The sequence below is a fragment of the Ips typographus genome, linkage group LG15 (genome assembly GCF_016097725.1).
Source record: "Ips typographus isolate SLU linkage group LG15, UJ_Ityp_2.0, whole genome shotgun sequence".
Classification (NCBI taxonomy): Eukaryota; Metazoa; Arthropoda; class Insecta; order Coleoptera; family Curculionidae; genus Ips; species Ips typographus.
The window spans coordinates 7,473,608-7,490,803 of NC_138436.1; the positions used below are offsets into that span (position 1 = coordinate 7,473,608).

General features: G+C 34.0%; 1 protein-coding gene across 9 annotated transcripts in view; it reads right to left on the reverse strand.

The window, feature by feature from the left end:
• The window catches only part of Elys (AT hook containing transcription factor 1 homolog), a 64,095-nt gene that overhangs the window by 41,065 nt on the left and 5,834 nt on the right, over positions 1-17,196 (reverse strand). For all 9 annotated transcript variants that reach the window (XM_081993258.1, XM_081993261.1, XM_081993259.1 and 6 more), the window contains 4 exons: positions 7,677-7,827; positions 7,478-7,621; positions 4,146-4,320; positions 2,578-2,800 (listed from right to left, as the gene is read on the reverse strand). In XM_081993258.1, the coding sequence (XP_081849384.1) occupies positions 2,578-2,800; positions 4,146-4,320; positions 7,478-7,621; positions 7,677-7,827 (693 nt within the window). The remainder of the gene's footprint in view (positions 1-2,577; positions 2,801-4,145; positions 4,321-7,477; positions 7,622-7,676; positions 7,828-17,196) is intronic.

Sequence of the window (17,196 nt, forward strand, 5' to 3'; positions counted from 1 at the left end):
CGTTTTCGACTAATTCGGGGACGGGGAATCCATTTCTGAAGTCAATTTGACAGTAACTGTCACTCAGTTCGAGAAATTGCCAATTTCCGGGTCGTTTGAGGAGATATCGTAAAAGTGACTTCACCACCGGATTGGACACCCTCGAATTAGTCCAAAACCACTCCGCAAACTTTTTTTTCCGGTAAAATTTGCAAAAGTTGCGTAAAAATGCAATTCTGTCATTTTGACAGCGAATAACGTCAAAACCCTTCCAATTTCGCTAGGCTTGATGGTACTCGTTGTCGACTAATTCGGGGACGGGGAATTCATTCCAACTGTCAGATTGACAGTAACTGTCACTCAGTTCGAGAAACTGTCAAATTCCGGGTTGTTTGAGGAGATATCGTAAAAGTGACTTGACCACCAGATTGGACACCCCCGAATTAGTCCAAAACCATTCCACAAACGTTCTTTTCCGGTATAAATTGCAAAAGTCGCATAAAAATGCAAATCTGTCATTTTGACAGCGAATAACGTCAAAACCCTTCCGATTTCGCTAGGCTTGATGGTACTCGTTTTCGACTAATTCGGGGACGGGGAATCGATTACAGCTGTCAAATTGACAGTAACTGTTACCCAGTTCGAGAAAGTGACAGTTTCCGGGTCGTTTGAGGAGATATCGTAAAAGTGACTTGACCACCAGATTGGACACCCCCGAATTAGTCCAAAACCATTCCACAAACGTTCTTTTCCGGTAAAAATTGCAAAAGTTGCATAAAAATGCAAATCTGTCATTTTGACAGCAAATAACATCAAAACCGTTCCGATTTCGCTAGGCATGATGGTACTCGTTTTCGACTAACTCGGGGACGGGGAATCGATTCCAGCTGTCAAATTGACAGTAACTGTCACTCAGTTCGAGAAACTGCCGATTTCCGGGTCGTTTGAAGAGATATCGTAAAAGTGACTTCACGACTGGATTGGACACCCCCGAATTAGTCCAAAACTACTTCACAAACCTTCTTTTCCGGTAAAAATTGCAAAAGTCGCATAAAATGCAAATCTGTCATTTTGACAGCGAATAACGTCAAAACCCTTCCGATTTCGCTAGGCTTGATGGTACTCGTTTTCGACTAATTCGGGGACGGGGAATCGATTCCACCTGTCAGATTGACAGTAACTGTCACTCAGTTTGAGAAACTGCCAAATTCCGGGTCGTTTGAGGAGATATCGTAAAAGTGACTTGACCACCAGATTGGACACCCCCAAATTAGTCCAAAACCACTCCGCAAACATTATTTTCCGGTAAAAATTGCAAAAGTTGCGTAAAATGCAAATCTGTCATTTTGACAGCGAATAACGTCAAAACCCTTCCGATTTCGCTAGGCTTGATGGTACTCGTTTTCGACTAATCCGGGGACGGGGAATCGATTCCAACTGTCAGATTGACAGTAACTGTCACTCAGTTCGAGAAAATTGAGACAGCTCGGTCACGTGAACAGTTAGCAAAAAAGTGATTTCACGACTGGATTGGACACCCCCGAATTAGTCCAAAACCACTCCACAAACGTTCTTTTCCGGTATAAATTGCAAAAGTTGCATAAAAATGCAAATCTGTCATTTTGACAGCGAATAACGTCAAAACCTTTCCGATTTCGCTGGGGATGATGGTACTCGTTTTCGACTAATTCGGGGACGGGGAATCGATTCCAGCTGTCAAATTGACAGTAACTGTCACTCAGTTCGAGAAACTGCTGATTTCCGGGTTGTTTGAGGAGATATCGTAAAAGTGACTTGACCACCAGATTGGACACCCCCGAATTAGTCCAAAACCACTCCGCAAACGTTATTTTCCGGTAAAAATTGCAAAAGTTGCATAAAAATGCAAATCTGTCATTTTGACAGCAAATAACGTCACAACCCTTCTGATTTCGCTAGGCATGATGGTACTCGTTTTCGACTAATTCGGGGACGGGGAATCGATTCCACCTGTCAGATTGACAGTAACTGTCACTCAGTTCGAGAAACTGTCAAATTCCGGGTCGTTTGAGGAGATATCGTAAAAGTGACTTGACCACCAGATTGGGCACCCCCGAATTAGTCCAAAACCACTCCGCAAACGTTCTTTTCCGGTAAAAATTGCAAAAGTTGCGTTAGGGCAAATCTGTCATTTTGACAGCAAATAACGTCAAAACCCTTCCGATTTCGCTAGGCTTGATGGTACTCGTTTTCGACTAATTCGGGGACGGGGAATCGATTCCAACTGTCAAAATGACAGTAACTGTCACTCAGTTCGAGAAACTCCCCATTTCCGGGTTGTTTGATGAGATATCGAAAAAGTGACTTCACGACTAGATTGGACACCCCCGAATTAGTCCAAAACCACTCCGCAAACATTATTTTCCGGTAAAAATTGCAAAAGTTGCGTAAAAATGCAAATCTGTCATTTTGACAGCGAATAACGTCAAAACCCTTCCGATTTCGCTAGGCTTGATGGTACTCGTTTTCGACTAATTCGGGAACGGGGAATCCATTCCCGCTGTCAAAATGACAGTAGCTGTCACCCAGTTCGAGAAACTGTCAATTTCCTCAACTTACCTCGTACAAGTTTCCCCAGCCGTTCGGATGGTGGGTTTTTCGCTCGAAATAGAAGGAATAGAGGACGGCAAACGGTAGTCCGCGCTGGTACAAATGGGCGTGACTATACGCCACCCACACGTAACAATAAGCTTTCGGATCGTCCGCCGGTTCCTGAACCGTAAATCCGGTGATCGGGATGTTGTCCTCGCAAATCGGCGACGTGTACCTCAATTTGAGGTTTCTGAAAGTATTTTGGATTTTTTCTTTGTTTTGACCTCAAAAAAAAATTTTGACCTCAAAAATTTCTTGACCTCAAAAAAAATTTTAACCTCATTTTTTATAATTTTGTAAATTTTTTGCCTAAATTTGTATAGCCTCAAAATTTGTGAATTTTTAGATATAAAAAACCTCAAAATTTTTCTGACCTCAAAAAAATTTTACTTCATTTTTCACAATTTTGTACTAACCTAACCTCAAAATTTTTGAATTTCCACATTTCTTGACTTTAAATGACCTCAAAAAAAAATTTAACTAAATTTTTAATAATTTTGGACTAACCTAACCTCAAAATTTTTGAATTTTAAGATTTTTTTGACTTTAACTGACCTCAAAATTTTTTTGACCTCAAAAAATTTTAACGTCACTTTTAATAATTTCGTACTAACCTAACCTCAAAATTTTTGAATTTTAAGATTTTTTACTTAAAATGACCTCAAAAAAATTTTAGTTTAATTTTTAAAAATTTTGTACTAACCTAACCTCAAAATTTTTGAATTTCAAGATTTTTTGACTTAAAATGACCTCAAACATTTTTTGACCTCAAAAAAAATTTAACTTCATTTTTAATAATTTTGTACTAACCTAACCTCAAAATTTTTGAATTTCTACATTTCTTGACTTTAAATGACCTCAAAATTATTGTTCTTTAAATTTACTGACCTCAAAATTATTGATTTTTAAATTGACTGACCTCCAAATTATTGACTTTTAAAATTACTGACCTCAAAAATATTGACTTTTAAATTGACTGACCTCAAAATTATTGACTTTTAAAATTACTGACCTCAAAATTTGTTAACCTCAAAAATAACGATTTTTTAATTGACTGACCTCAAAATTATTGACTTTTAAAATAACTGACCTCAAAATGTGTTAACCTCAAAATTATTGACTTTTAAAATTACTAACCTCAAAAATAATGTTTTTTTAATTTACTGACCTCAAAATTATTGACTTTTCAAATTACTGACCTCAAAATCATTAATTTTTAAAATTACTGACCTCAAAAATTGATAACCTCAAAAATAATGATTTTTCAATTTACTGACCTCAAAATTTGTTAACCTCAAAATTTTAATCAAATGCGTTCAAACCCAAAGTACCTCAAAATTTGTTGGCCTTAAAAAATTTAACCTCAATTTTTTTTTACCTCAAAATTTTTACAATTTATTTTCTTGACCTCAAAAAAAGTACCAAAATTCGATTTAGACCTCAAAAATGTTGTCGTCAAATCTGTTTGGTTACCATTTTTTTTTTCTTTTGAGGGAAATTTTGAGGTCAAATTATTTTTTTTTTTAATAATTTACCTCAAATCCCACATTTGAAAGGCGCCAAAATTGTAACCGACCAATAAGCAGCCGAGTTGGGGGGAGTAGTAGAGGGCGCTCACCTCCAACTCGTTGCGGTCCACGTGGACAATTTCCTCCCCCTCTGCGTCTTTGAGGGTGAAATGTTCCCCCCTCTCGGCTTGCGGAGGACTATCTGTAAAACAATTTGACTTTTTGACCTCAAAAAAACAAAATTTGAGGTCAAAGTCGAGTTTCTCGAACTGGGTGACAGATACGTCAAATCTGACAGCAGGAATGGATTCCCCGACCCCGAATTAGTCGAAAACGAGTACCATCAAGCCTGGACTATCTCAAGTCAATATGGCGGAAATCGCAAAATGGCGTCCAGAGCCGACATTTTAAAATTTTTGGAAAAAATTGAGTTTGTACTCGTTTTCTACTAAATCGAGGACAAGGAATTCAGTGGTAACATTCATTTTTGCGTAACTCTTTTCTAAACCAGTTTTTTTAAGAAAAATAAGGTTTCTCGAACTGGATGACAGATACGTCAAATCTGACAGCAGAAATGGATTCCCCGACCCCAAATTAGTCGAAAACGAGTACCATCAAGCCTGGACTATCTCAAGTCAAAATGGCCGAAATCGCAAAATGGCGTCCAGAGCCGCCATTTTAAAATTTTTTGAAAAAATTGAGTTTGTACTCGTTTTCTACTAAATCGTGGACAAGGAATTCAGTGATAACATTCATTTTTGCATAACTTTTTTCTAAACCAATTTTTTTAAGAAAAATAAGGTTTCTCGAAGTGAATGACAGATACGTCAAATCTGACTGCAGAAATGGATTCCTTGACCCCGAATTAGTCGAAAACGAGTACCATAAAGCCTGGGCTATCTCAAGTCAAAATGGCGGAAATCGCAAAATGGCGTCCAGAGCCGCCATTTTAAAATTTTTGGAAAAAATTTAGTTTGTACTCGTTTTCTACCAAATCGAGGACAAGGAATTCAGTGGAAACATTCATTTTTGGGTAACTTTTTTCAAAACCAAAATTTTTAGGAAAAATGAGGTTTCTAACTTTAGATTTCTGAGCAAATTTTAAAATTTCTGAGCTTCCAAGACATTCTTTACAGAATTTTAGAAATTGGTCATTTTTAAACGTCTGAGTCATCAGCTGATTTCTGAGCAAATTTTAAAATTTCTGAACTTCTAAGACATTCTTTTCAGAATTTTTGAAAATGGTCATTTTTAAACGTCTGAGTCATCAACTGTAGTTTTCTGAGCAAATTTTAAAATTTCTGAGCTTCTGAGACATTCTTTTCAAAATTTTTGAAAATGGTTATTTTTAAACGTCTGAGTCATCAACTGTAGATTTCTGAGCAAATTTTAAAATTTCTGAGCTTCTGAGACATTTTTTCAGGATTTCTGAAATTGGTCATTTTTAAATGTCTGAGTCATCAACTGTAGATTTCTGAGCAAATTTTAAAATTTCTGAGCTTCTGAGACATTTTTTCAGGATTTCTGAAATTGGTCATTTTTAAATGTCTGAGTCATCAACTGTAGATTTCTGAGCAAATTTTAAAATTTCTGAACTTCTAAGACATTCTTTTCAGAATTTTTGAAATTGGTCATTTTTAAACGTCTGAGTCGTTAACTGTAGATTTCTGAGCAAATTTTAAAATTTCTGAGACATTATCTTCAGAATATGGTCATTTTTAAAATTTCTGAGCTTCCAAGACATTATTTTCAGAATTTTTTAAATCGGTCATTTTAAAACGTCTGAGTCATCAACTGTAGATTTCTGAGCAAATTTAAAATTTCTGAGCTTCTGAGACATTTTTTCAGGATTTCTGAAATTGGTCATTTTTAAATGTCTGAGTCATCAACTATAGATTTCTGAGCAAATTTTAAAATTTCTGAGACATTATCTTCAGAATATGGTCATTTTTAAAATTTCTGAGCTTCCAAGACATTATTTTCAGAATTTTTTAAATCGGTCATTTTAAAACGTCTGAGTCATCAACTGTAGGTTTCTGAGCAAATTTAAAATTTCTGAGCTCCTGAAACATAGTCAGAAGTTCTGAGTCTAACCAGATTATACACTTTTCAGATTTTTATAATTTACGTTCTCTACACTTCTGAGAGTTTTATAAATTAGATTTTCTCTTCTGAGTTCTTTTTTAAGAGCTCTGAGCATCTGAGCTGTTTTTCTACATGATTTTCGAGTCTTCTGAGTCAATGTAACAATTGACAGTCCTTTTTCACAGTTTCCAAAACTCCTTTAAGTTTATTCCGTCTTCAGGGTCCTTTTTTGGTCTTCTGAGCTATTTTCCAGTTTATTTTTAAATTTTCTGAGTCATTTTAACAATTGACAGTATTTTTTCATATTTTAAAACGTCTTTAAGTTTTGGCTTGAGATAGAAGGGTCGTGTTTGTACTCGTTTTCGACTAATTCGGGGTCAAGGAATCCATTTTTGCAGTCAGTTTGACAGTAGCTGTCACTCAGTTTGAAAAAGTTGACTTCTCATAAAAATACGGGTTGGAAAGAGAGCGTCGCAAAAATAAATGTCACCACTGAATTCCTCGTCTTCGATTTAGTAGAAAACGAGTACAAACTCGATTTTTTCGGAAAAATTCAAAATGGCGCTTGTGGACGCCATTTGCAATTTTCGTCATTTTGGCTTGAGATAGACCAGGCTTGATGGTACTCGTTTTCGACTAATTCGGGGTCAGGGAATCCATTTCCAAAGTTAATTTTTTGGTAACTGTCACCCAGTTCGAGAAAATTCAAAATGGCTACTTTTTGCGAGTAAATCAAAAAAGTAACCGTGCCACTGGATCGGGCGTCCCCAAATTAGTCAAAAATCACCTCTCGCTCGTTTCATTCCACGCAATATTAAGAAAGTTACAAATGACATTTGACTTTTTTGACAGCTGACAGATCAAAAATGGCGTCGAATTGACCCACATTGATGGTACTCGTTTTCGACTAACTCGGGGACGGGGAATCGATTCCAACTGTCAGATTGACAGTAACTGTCACCCAGTTCGAGAAACTGCCGATTTCGGGCTTGTTTGTGGAGATATCGTAAAAGTGACGTGACCACCAGATTGGACACCCCCGAATTAGTCTAAAACCACTCCACAAACGTTTTTTTTCCGGTAAAATTTGCAAAAGTTGCGTAAAATGCAAATCTGTCATTTTGACAGCGAATAACGTCAAAACCCTTCCGATTTCGCTAGGCTTCATGGTACTCGTTTTCGACTAATTCGGGGACGCGGAATCCATTCCCGCTGTCAAAATGACAGTAGCTGTCACCCAGTTTGAGAAACTTCAAAATGACGGGTAAGCTTACCGTTCAAGTAAACGCCGACGTGCCGGTCGCGGTCCACCGATCTTTCGATGTATTTTTTTATGTCCGCCATTTTGTCCTTGCGCACCACGGTCACCGTTGACGGATTCATCTCGTCCTTGATCGATCTGTCAAGGTCACCGATGGCTGTCAAAAATTTTGAATTTAAAATTTTTCAAATTTTTTTTTTTTATTAAATTACAATTATCGCACGCTTGTTTGTACAGGTCCATTAGCATGACGTCACCGCCCAAAGTGCCCAAAGCCAAAACGCCATCCAAATATGTCAATGGGCTGTTCGGCGGTAGTGTACACCCTGTACATCCCGGATCGATTACGTGCATTCTGGTGACCTGCGTAAAAATAAAAAAAAAAATCTAAATAACCCTTATTTACCGGAAAAAACTAACAAAAACACGTTCCTAGGGGTTCTAGAACATTTTTCAGAATTCGAGAACATTTTTAAAATTTTTTGAACAGTTTTAGTCAATTTTGAACATTAGAGAACATTTTTAGAACCTTCTGAACATTTTTTAACTTTCGAGAACATTTTTAGAACTTTCCAAACATTTTTAGACAATTCTGAACATGCGAGAACATTTTTGGAAGCTTATGAACATTTTCAGTCAAATTTTAACTTTCGAGAACATTTTTAGAACTTTCTGAACATTTTTTAACTTTCAAAAACATTTTTAGAACTTTCCAAACATTTTTAGACAAATTTGAACATTCGAGAACATTTTTAGAACTTTCTGAACATTTTTAGACAGTTTTGAACATTCAAGAACATTTTTAGTCAATTTTGAACATTCGAGAACGTTTTTGCAAGCTTCTAAACATTTTCAGTCAAATCTAAACATTCGAGAACATTTTTAGAACCTTCTGAACATTTTCAGTCTATTCTAACATTCGAGAACATTTTTAGAACTTTCTGAACATTTTTAGACAATTTTGAACATTCGAGAACATTTTTAGAACCTTCTGAACATTTTCAGTCTATTCTAACTTTCGAGAACATTTTTAGACCTTTCTAAACATTTTTAGTCAATTTTGAAAATTCGAGAACATTTTTAGAACCTTCTGAACATTTTTTAACTTTTGAGAACATTTTTAAAATTTTCCAAACATTTTTAGACAATTTTGAACATTCGAGAACATTTTTAGAACCTACTGAACATTTTTTAACTTTCGAGAACATTTTTAGAACTTCCCAAACATTTTTAGACAGTTTTGAACATTCGAGAACATTTTTAGTCAATTTTGAACATTCGAGAACATTTTTGCAAGCTTCTAAACCTTTTCAGTCAAATCTAAACATTCGAGAACATTTTTAGAACCTTCTGAACATTTTCAGTCTATTCTAACATTCGAGAACATTTTTAGAACTTTCTGAACATTTTTAGTCAATTTTGAACATTCGAGAACATTTTTAGTCAATTTTGAACATTAGAGAACATTTTTAGAACCTCCTCAACATTTTTAGTCGATTTTTAACATTCGAGAACATTTTTAGAACCTTCTGAACATTTTCAGTCTATTCTAACATTCGAGAACATTTTTAGAACTTTCTGAACATTTTTAGACAATTTTGAACATTCGAGAACATTTTTAGTCAATTTTGAACATTAGAGAACATTTTTAGAACCTTCTGAATATTTTTTAACTTTCTAGAACATTTTTAGAACTTTCCAAACATTTTTAGACAATTCTGAACATGCGAGAACATTTTTGGAAGCTTATGAACATTTTCAGTCAAATTTTAACTTTCGAGAACATTTTTAGAACTTTCTGAACATTTTTAGACTATTTTGAACATTCGAGAACATTTTTAGTCAATTTTGAACATTAGAGAACATTTTTAGAACCTTCTGAATATTTTTTAACTTTCTAGAACATTTTTAGAACTTCCCAAACATTTTTAGACAATTCTGAACATGCGAGAACATTTTTGGAAGCTTATGAACATTTTCAGTCAAATTTTAACTTTCGAGAACATTTTTAGAACTTTCTGAACATTTTTTAACTTTCAAAAACATTTTTAGAACTTTCCAAACATTTTTAGACAAATTTGAACATTCGAGAACATTTTTAGAACTTTCTGAACATTTTTAGACAGTTTTGAACATTCGAGAACATTTTTAGTCAATTTTGAACATTCGAGAACGTTTTTGCAAGCTTCTAAACATTTTCAGTCAAATCTAAACATTCGAGAACATTTTTAGAACCTTCTGAACATTTTCAGTCTATTCTAACATTCGAGAACATTTTTAGAACTTTATGAACATTTTTAGTCAATTTTGAACATTCGAGAACATTTTTAGTCAATTTTGAACATTAGAGAACATTTTTAGAACCTTCTAAACATATTTTAACTTTCGAGAACATTTTTAGAACCTCCTCAACATTTTTAGTCGATTTTTAACATTCGAGAACATTTTTAGAACCTTCTGAATATTTTCAGTCTATTCTAACATTCGAGAACATTTTTAGAACTTTCTGAACATTTTTAGACAATTTTGAACATTCGAGAACATTTTTAGTCAATTTTGAACATTAGAGAACATTTTTAGAACCTTCTGAATATTTTTTAACTTTCTAGAACATTTTTAGAACTTTCCAAACATTTTTAGACAATTCTGAACATGCGAGAACATTTTTGGAAGCTTATGAACATTTTCAGTCAAATTTTAACTTTCGAGAACATTTTTAGAACTTTCTGAACATTTTTAGACAATTTTGAACATTCGAGAACATTTTTAGTCAATTTTGAACATTAGAGAACATTTTTAGAACCTTCTGAATATTTTTTAACTTTCTAGAACATTTTTAGAACTTTCCAAACATTTTTAGACAATTCTGAACATGCGAGAACATTTTTGGAAGCTTATGAACATTTTCAGTCAAATTCTAACTTTCGAGAACATTTTTAGAACTTTCTGAACATTTTTAGACAATTTTGAACATTCGAGAACATTTTTAGTCAATTTTGAACATTAGAGAATATTTTTAGAACCTTCTGAATATTTTTTAACTTTCTAGAACATTTTTAGAACTTTCCAAACATTTTTAGACAATTCTGAACATGCGAGAACATTTTTGGAAGCTTATGAACATTTTCAGTCAAATTTTAACTTTCGAGAACATTTTTAGAACTTTCTGAACATTTTTTAACTTTCAAAAACATTTTTAGAACTTTCCAAACATTTTTAGACAAATTTGAACATTCGAGAACATTTTTAGAACTTTCTGAACATTTTTAGACAGTTTTGAACATTCGAGAACATTTTTAGTCAATTTTGAACATTCGAGAACGTTTTTGCAAGCTTCTAAACATTTTCAGTCAAATCTAAACATTCGAGAACATTTTTAGAACCTTCTGAACATTTTCAGTCTATTCTAACATTCGAGAACATTTTTAGAACTTTATGAACATTTTTAGTCAATTTTGAACATTCGAGAACATTTTTAGTCAATTTTGAACATTAGAGAACATTTTTAGAACCTTCTAAACATATTTTAACATTCGAGAACATTTTTAGAACCTTCTGAACATTTTCAGTCTATTCTAACATTCGAGAACATTTTTAGAACTTTATGAACATTTTTAGTCAATTTTGAACATTCGAGAACATTTTTAGTCAATTTTGAACATTAGAGAACATTTTTAGAACCTTCTAAACATATTTTAACTTTCGAGAACATTTTTAGAACTTTCCAAACATTTTTAGACAAATTTGAACATTCGAGAACATTTTTAGAACTTTCTGAACATTTTTAGACAGTTTTGAACATTCGAGAACATTTTTAGTCAATTTTGAACATTCGAGAACATTTTTAGAACCTTCTAAACATTTTCAGTCTATTCTAACTTTCGAGAACATTTTTAGACCTTTCTAAACATTTTTGGTCAATTTTGAACATTCGAGAACATTTTTAGAACCTTCTGAACATTTTTTAACTTTCGAGAACATTTTTAAAATTTTCCAAACATTTTTAGACAATTTTGAACATTCGAGAACATTTTTAGAACCTACTGAACATTTTTTAACTTTCGAGAACATTTTTAGAACTTCCCAAACATTTTTAGACAATTTTGAACATTCGAGAACATTTTTAGAACTATCCAAACATTTTTAAACAATTTTGAACATTTGAGAACATTCTTAGAACCTTCTGAACATTTTTTAACATTCGAGAACATTTTTAGAACCTTCTGAACATTTTTTAACTTTCGAGAACATTTTTAGAACCTACTGAACATTTTTTAACTTTCGAGAACATTTTTAGAACTTCCCAAACATTTTTAGACAATTTTGAACATTCGAGAACATTTTTAGAACTATCCAAACATTTTTAAACAATTTTGAACATTTGAGAACATTCTTAGAACCTTCTGAACATTTTTTAACATTCGAGAACATTTTTAGAACCTACTGAACATTTTTTAACTTTCGAGAACATTTTTAGAACTTCCCAAACATTTTTAGACAATTTTGAACATTCGAGAACATTTTTAGAACTATCCAAACATTTTTAAACAATTTTGAACATTTGAGAACATTTTTAGAACCTTCTGAACATTTTTTAACATTCGAGAATATTTTTAGAACCTTCTGAACATTTTTTAACATTCGAGAACATTTTTAGAACCTTCTGAACATTTTTTAACATTCGAGAACATTTTTAGAACCTTCTGAACATTTTTTAACTTTCGAGAACATTTTTAGAACTTTCCAAACATTTTTAGACAATTTTGAACATTCGAGAACATTTTTAGAATTTTCAACTCAAATCGTTTTTGAGTCACTTTTTTCATTTTTTTTAAATTTAATTAAAAAAAATTCTAAATTTTAGTTTTCAGGTGCAAAAAAGCATTCTAAACATTTTTAGTTTCTTGGAGAATTTCTGTAACTCTAACCGTTTCCGAGATATTCGACTTTTTTTGAAAATTGCCACAAATTTTTGAAAATTCAATATCTCGGTTTTTTTTTGGATTTTGGCGAGAGAAAAAAAACTCAAAATAATTGTCATAAAAAGCTCTTTAATTTTGGTTTCTTGCAAATTTTTAGCAACTCTAACCGTTTCCGAGATATTTGAGTTTTTCTAAAAAATTGCATTCAAAATTTTGAAAATTCAGTATCTCGGTTATTTTGTGGCTTTCAACAACCAAAAAAAAAAACTCAAAATGTTCGTCTGGAACTGCTCTTCATTTTTAATATTTTTCAAAAATTTCCGTTACTTTAACGGTTTTCAAGATATTAGACTTTTTTTTTAAAAAAATAACATTTTTCGAAAATTCTGTATCTCAATTAATTTTTAGAATCCTCATTAAATTTCCTATCCAATAACATAAAAAAACACTAAAAAATCAGGTACAGTCAGACAGAAAAGCGCTGTCAAAGCTTGAATTGCAAAAATGACAGTTTGAAGGGACAGTCAGAGACAAAATTGCTTGTAAAACCCACTTGGAGTGACAAAATGACAGTTTTAAGCACATTTTTGGAATCCTCACTAAATTTCCTATTCAATGACATAAAGAAACACTAAAAATGTGGTACAGTCAGGGAGAAAAACGCTGTCAAAGTTGGAACTGTCAGAAACACAGTTTGAACGGACAGTCAGAGACAAAAACGCCTGTCAAACCCACTTGGAGTGACAAAATGACAGTTTTAAGCACATTTTTGGAATCCTCATTAAATTTCCTATCCAATGACACTAAAAAAACACTAAAAATGTGGTACAGTCAGGGAGAAAAACGCTGTCAAAGTTGGAACTGTCAGAAACACAGTTTGAACGGACAGTCAGAGACAAAAACGCCTGTCAAACCCACTTGGAGTGACAAAATGACAGTTTTAAGCACATTTTTGGAATCCTCATTAAATTTCCTATCCAATGACACTAAAAAAACACTAAAAATGTGGTACAGTCAGGGAGAAAAACGCTGTCAAAGTTGGAACTGTCAGAAACACAGTTTGAACGGACAGTCAGAGACAAAAACGCCTGTCAAACCCACTTGGAGTGGGAAAATGACAGTTTTAAGCACATTTTTGGAATCCTCATTAAATTTCCTATCCAATGACATAAAGAAACACTAAAAATGTGGTACAGTCAGGGAGAAAAACGCTGTCAAAGTTGGAACTGTCAGAAACACAGTTTGAACGGACAGTCAGAGACAAAAACGCCTGTCAAACCCACTTGGAGTGACAAAATGACAGTTTTAAGCACATTTTTGGAATCCTCATTAAATTTCCTATCCAATGACACTAAAAAAACACTAAAAATGTGGTACAGTCAGGGAGAAAAACGCTGTCAAAGTTGGAACTGTCAGAAACACAGTTTGAACGGACAGTCAGAGACAAAAACGCCTGTCAAACCCACTTGGAGTGGGAAAATGACAGTTTTAAGCACATTTTTGGAATCCTCATTAAATTTCCTATCCAATGACATAAAGAAACACTAAAAATGTGGTACAGTCAGGGAGAAAAACGCTGTCAAAGTTTGAACTGTCAAAAACACAGTTTGAAAGGACAGTCAGAGACAAAAACGCCTGTCAAACGCACTTGGAGTGACAAAATGACAGTTTTAAGCACATTTTTGGAATCCTCACTAAATTTCCTATCCAATGACATAAAAAAACACTTCAAAATCAAGTACAGTCAGAGAGAAAAGTGAGGTCAAAGTTTAAATTGCCAGAAAGACAGTTTCTAAAGACAGTCAGGGACAAAATCACTTCTAAAACCCACTTGAAGTGACAAAATGACAGTTTCAATCACATTTTTGAAATCCTCACTAAATTTCCTATCTAATGACACTAAAAAACACTAAAAAATCAAGTACAGTCAGGTAGAAAATCGCTGTCAAACTTGAAACTGCCAGAAAGACAGTTTGAAGGGACAGCCAGGGACAAAATCACTTGTAAAACCCACTTGGAGTGACAAAATGACAGTTTTAAGCACATTTTTGGAATCCTCACTAAATTTCCTATCCAATGACATAAAGAAACACTAAAAATGTGGTACAGTCAGGGAGAAAAACGCTGTCAAAGTTGGAACTGTCAGAAACACAGTTTGAACGGACAGTCAGAGACAAAAACGCCTGTCAAACCCACTTGGAGTGACAAAATGACAGTTTTAAGCACATTTTTAGAATCCTCACTAAATTTCCTATCCAATGACATAAAAAACACAAAAAAATCAGGTACAGTCAGGCAGAAAAGTGCTGTCAAAGTTTGAACTGTCAAAAACACAGTTTGAAAGGACAGCCAGAGACAAAAACGCCTGTAAAACCCACTTGGAGTGGGAAAATGACAGTTTTAAGCACATTTTTGGAATCCTCATTAAATTTCCTATCCAATGACATAAAAAAACACTAAAAATGTGGTACAGACAGGGAGAAAAACGCTGTCAAAGTTGGAACTGTCAAAAACACAGTTTGAAAGGACAGTCAGAGACAAAAAACGCCTGTAAAACCCACTTGGAGTGACAAAATGACAGTTTTGAGCACATTTTTGGAATCCTCACTAAATTTCCTATCCAATGACATAAAAAAACACTAAAAATGTGGTACAGTCAGGGAGAAAAACACTGTCAAAGTTGGAACTGTCAAAAACACAGTTTGAATGGACAGTCAGAGACAAAAATGTCTGTAAAACCCACTTGGAGTGACAAAATGACAGTTTTAAGCCCATTTTTGGAATCCTCATTAAATTTCCTATCCAATGACATAAAAAAACTCTAAAAATGTGGTACAGTCAGGGAGAAAAAACGCTGTCAAAGTTTGAACTGTCAAAAACACAGTTTGAAAGGACAGTCAGAGACAAAAACGCCTGTCAAACGCACTTGGAGTGACAAAATGACAGTTTTAAGCACATTTTTGGAATCCTCACTAAATTTCCTATCCAATGACATAAAAAAACACTAAAAATGTGGTACAGTCAGGGAGAAAAACGCTGTCAAAGTTGGAACTGTCAAAAACACAGTTTGAATGGACAGTCAGAGACAAAAACGCCTGTAAAACGCACTTGGAGTGACAAAATGACAGTTTTAAGCACATTTTTGGAATCCTCACTAAATTTCCTATCCAATGACATAAAAAAACACTAAAAATGTGGTACAGTCAGGGAGAAAAACGCTGTCAAAGTTTGAACTGTCAAAAACACAGTTTGAAAGGACAGTCAGAGACAAAAACGCCTGTCAAACGCACTTGGAGTGACAAAATGACAGTTTTAAGCACATTTTTGGAATCCTCATTAAATTTCCTATCCAATGACATAAAAAAACACTAAAAATGTGGTACAGTCAGGGAGAAAAACGCTGTCAAAGTTTGAACTGTCAGAAACACAGTTTGTACGGACAGTCAGAGACAAAAAAACGCCTGTAAAACCCACTTGGAGTGACAAAATGACAGTTTTGAGCACATTTTTGGAATCCTCACTAAATTTCCTATCCAATGACATAAAAAAACTCTAAAAATGTGGTACAGTCAGGGAGAAAAACGCTGTCAAAGTTGGAACTGTCAAAAACACAGTTTGAAAGGACAGTCAGAGACAAAAACGCCTGTAAAACCCACTTGGAGTGACAAAATGACAGTTTTAAGCACATTTTTGGAATCCTCATTAAATTTCCTATCCAATGACATAAAAAAACACTAAAAATGTGGTACAGTCAGGGAGAAAAACGCTGTCAAAGTTTGAACTGTCAGAAACACAGTTTGTACGGACAGTCAGAGACAAAAAACGCCTGTAAAACCCACTTGGAGTGACAAAATGACAGTTTTGAGCACATTTTTGGAATCCTCACTAAATTTCCTATCCAATGACATAAAAAAACTCTAAAAATGTGGTACAGTCAGGGAGAAAAACGCTGTCAAAGTTGGAACTGTCAAAAACACAGTTTGAAAGGACAGTCAGAGACAAAAACGCCTGTAAAACCCACTTGGAGTGACAAAATGACAGTTTTAAGCACATTTTTGGAATCCTCATTAAATTTCCTATCCAATGACATAAAAAAACACTAAAAATGTGGTACAGTCAGGGAGAAAAACGCTGTCAAAGTTTGAACTGTCAGAAACACAGTTTGTACGGACAGTCAGAGACAAAAAACGCCTGTAAAACCCACTTGGAGTGACAAAATGACAGTTTTGAGCACATTTTTGGAATCCTCACTAAATTTCCTATCCAATGACATAAAAAAACTCTAAAAATGTGGTACAGTCAGGGAGAAAAACGCTGTCAAAGTTGGAACTGTCAAAAACACAGTTTGAAAGGACAGTCAGAGACAAAAACGCCTGTAAAACCCACTTGGAGTGACAAAATGACAGTTTTAAGCACATTTTTGGAATCCTCACTAAATTTCCTATCCAGTGACATAAAAAAACACTAAAAATGTGGTACAGTCAGGGAGAAAAACGCTGTCAAAGTTGGAACTGTCAAAAACACAATTTGAAAGGACAGTCAGAGACAAAATCGCTTGTAAAACCCACTTGGAGTGACAAAATGACAGTTTTAAACACATTTTTGGAATCCTCACTAAATTTCCTATTCAATGACATAAAAAAACACTAAAAATATAATACAGTCAGGGAGAAAAACGCTGTCAAAGTTGGAACTGTCAGAAACACAGTTTGAAAGGACAGTCAGAGACAAAAACGCCTGTAAAACCCACTTGGAGTGACAAAATGACAGTTTTAAACACATTTTTGGAATCCTCACTAAATTTCTTATC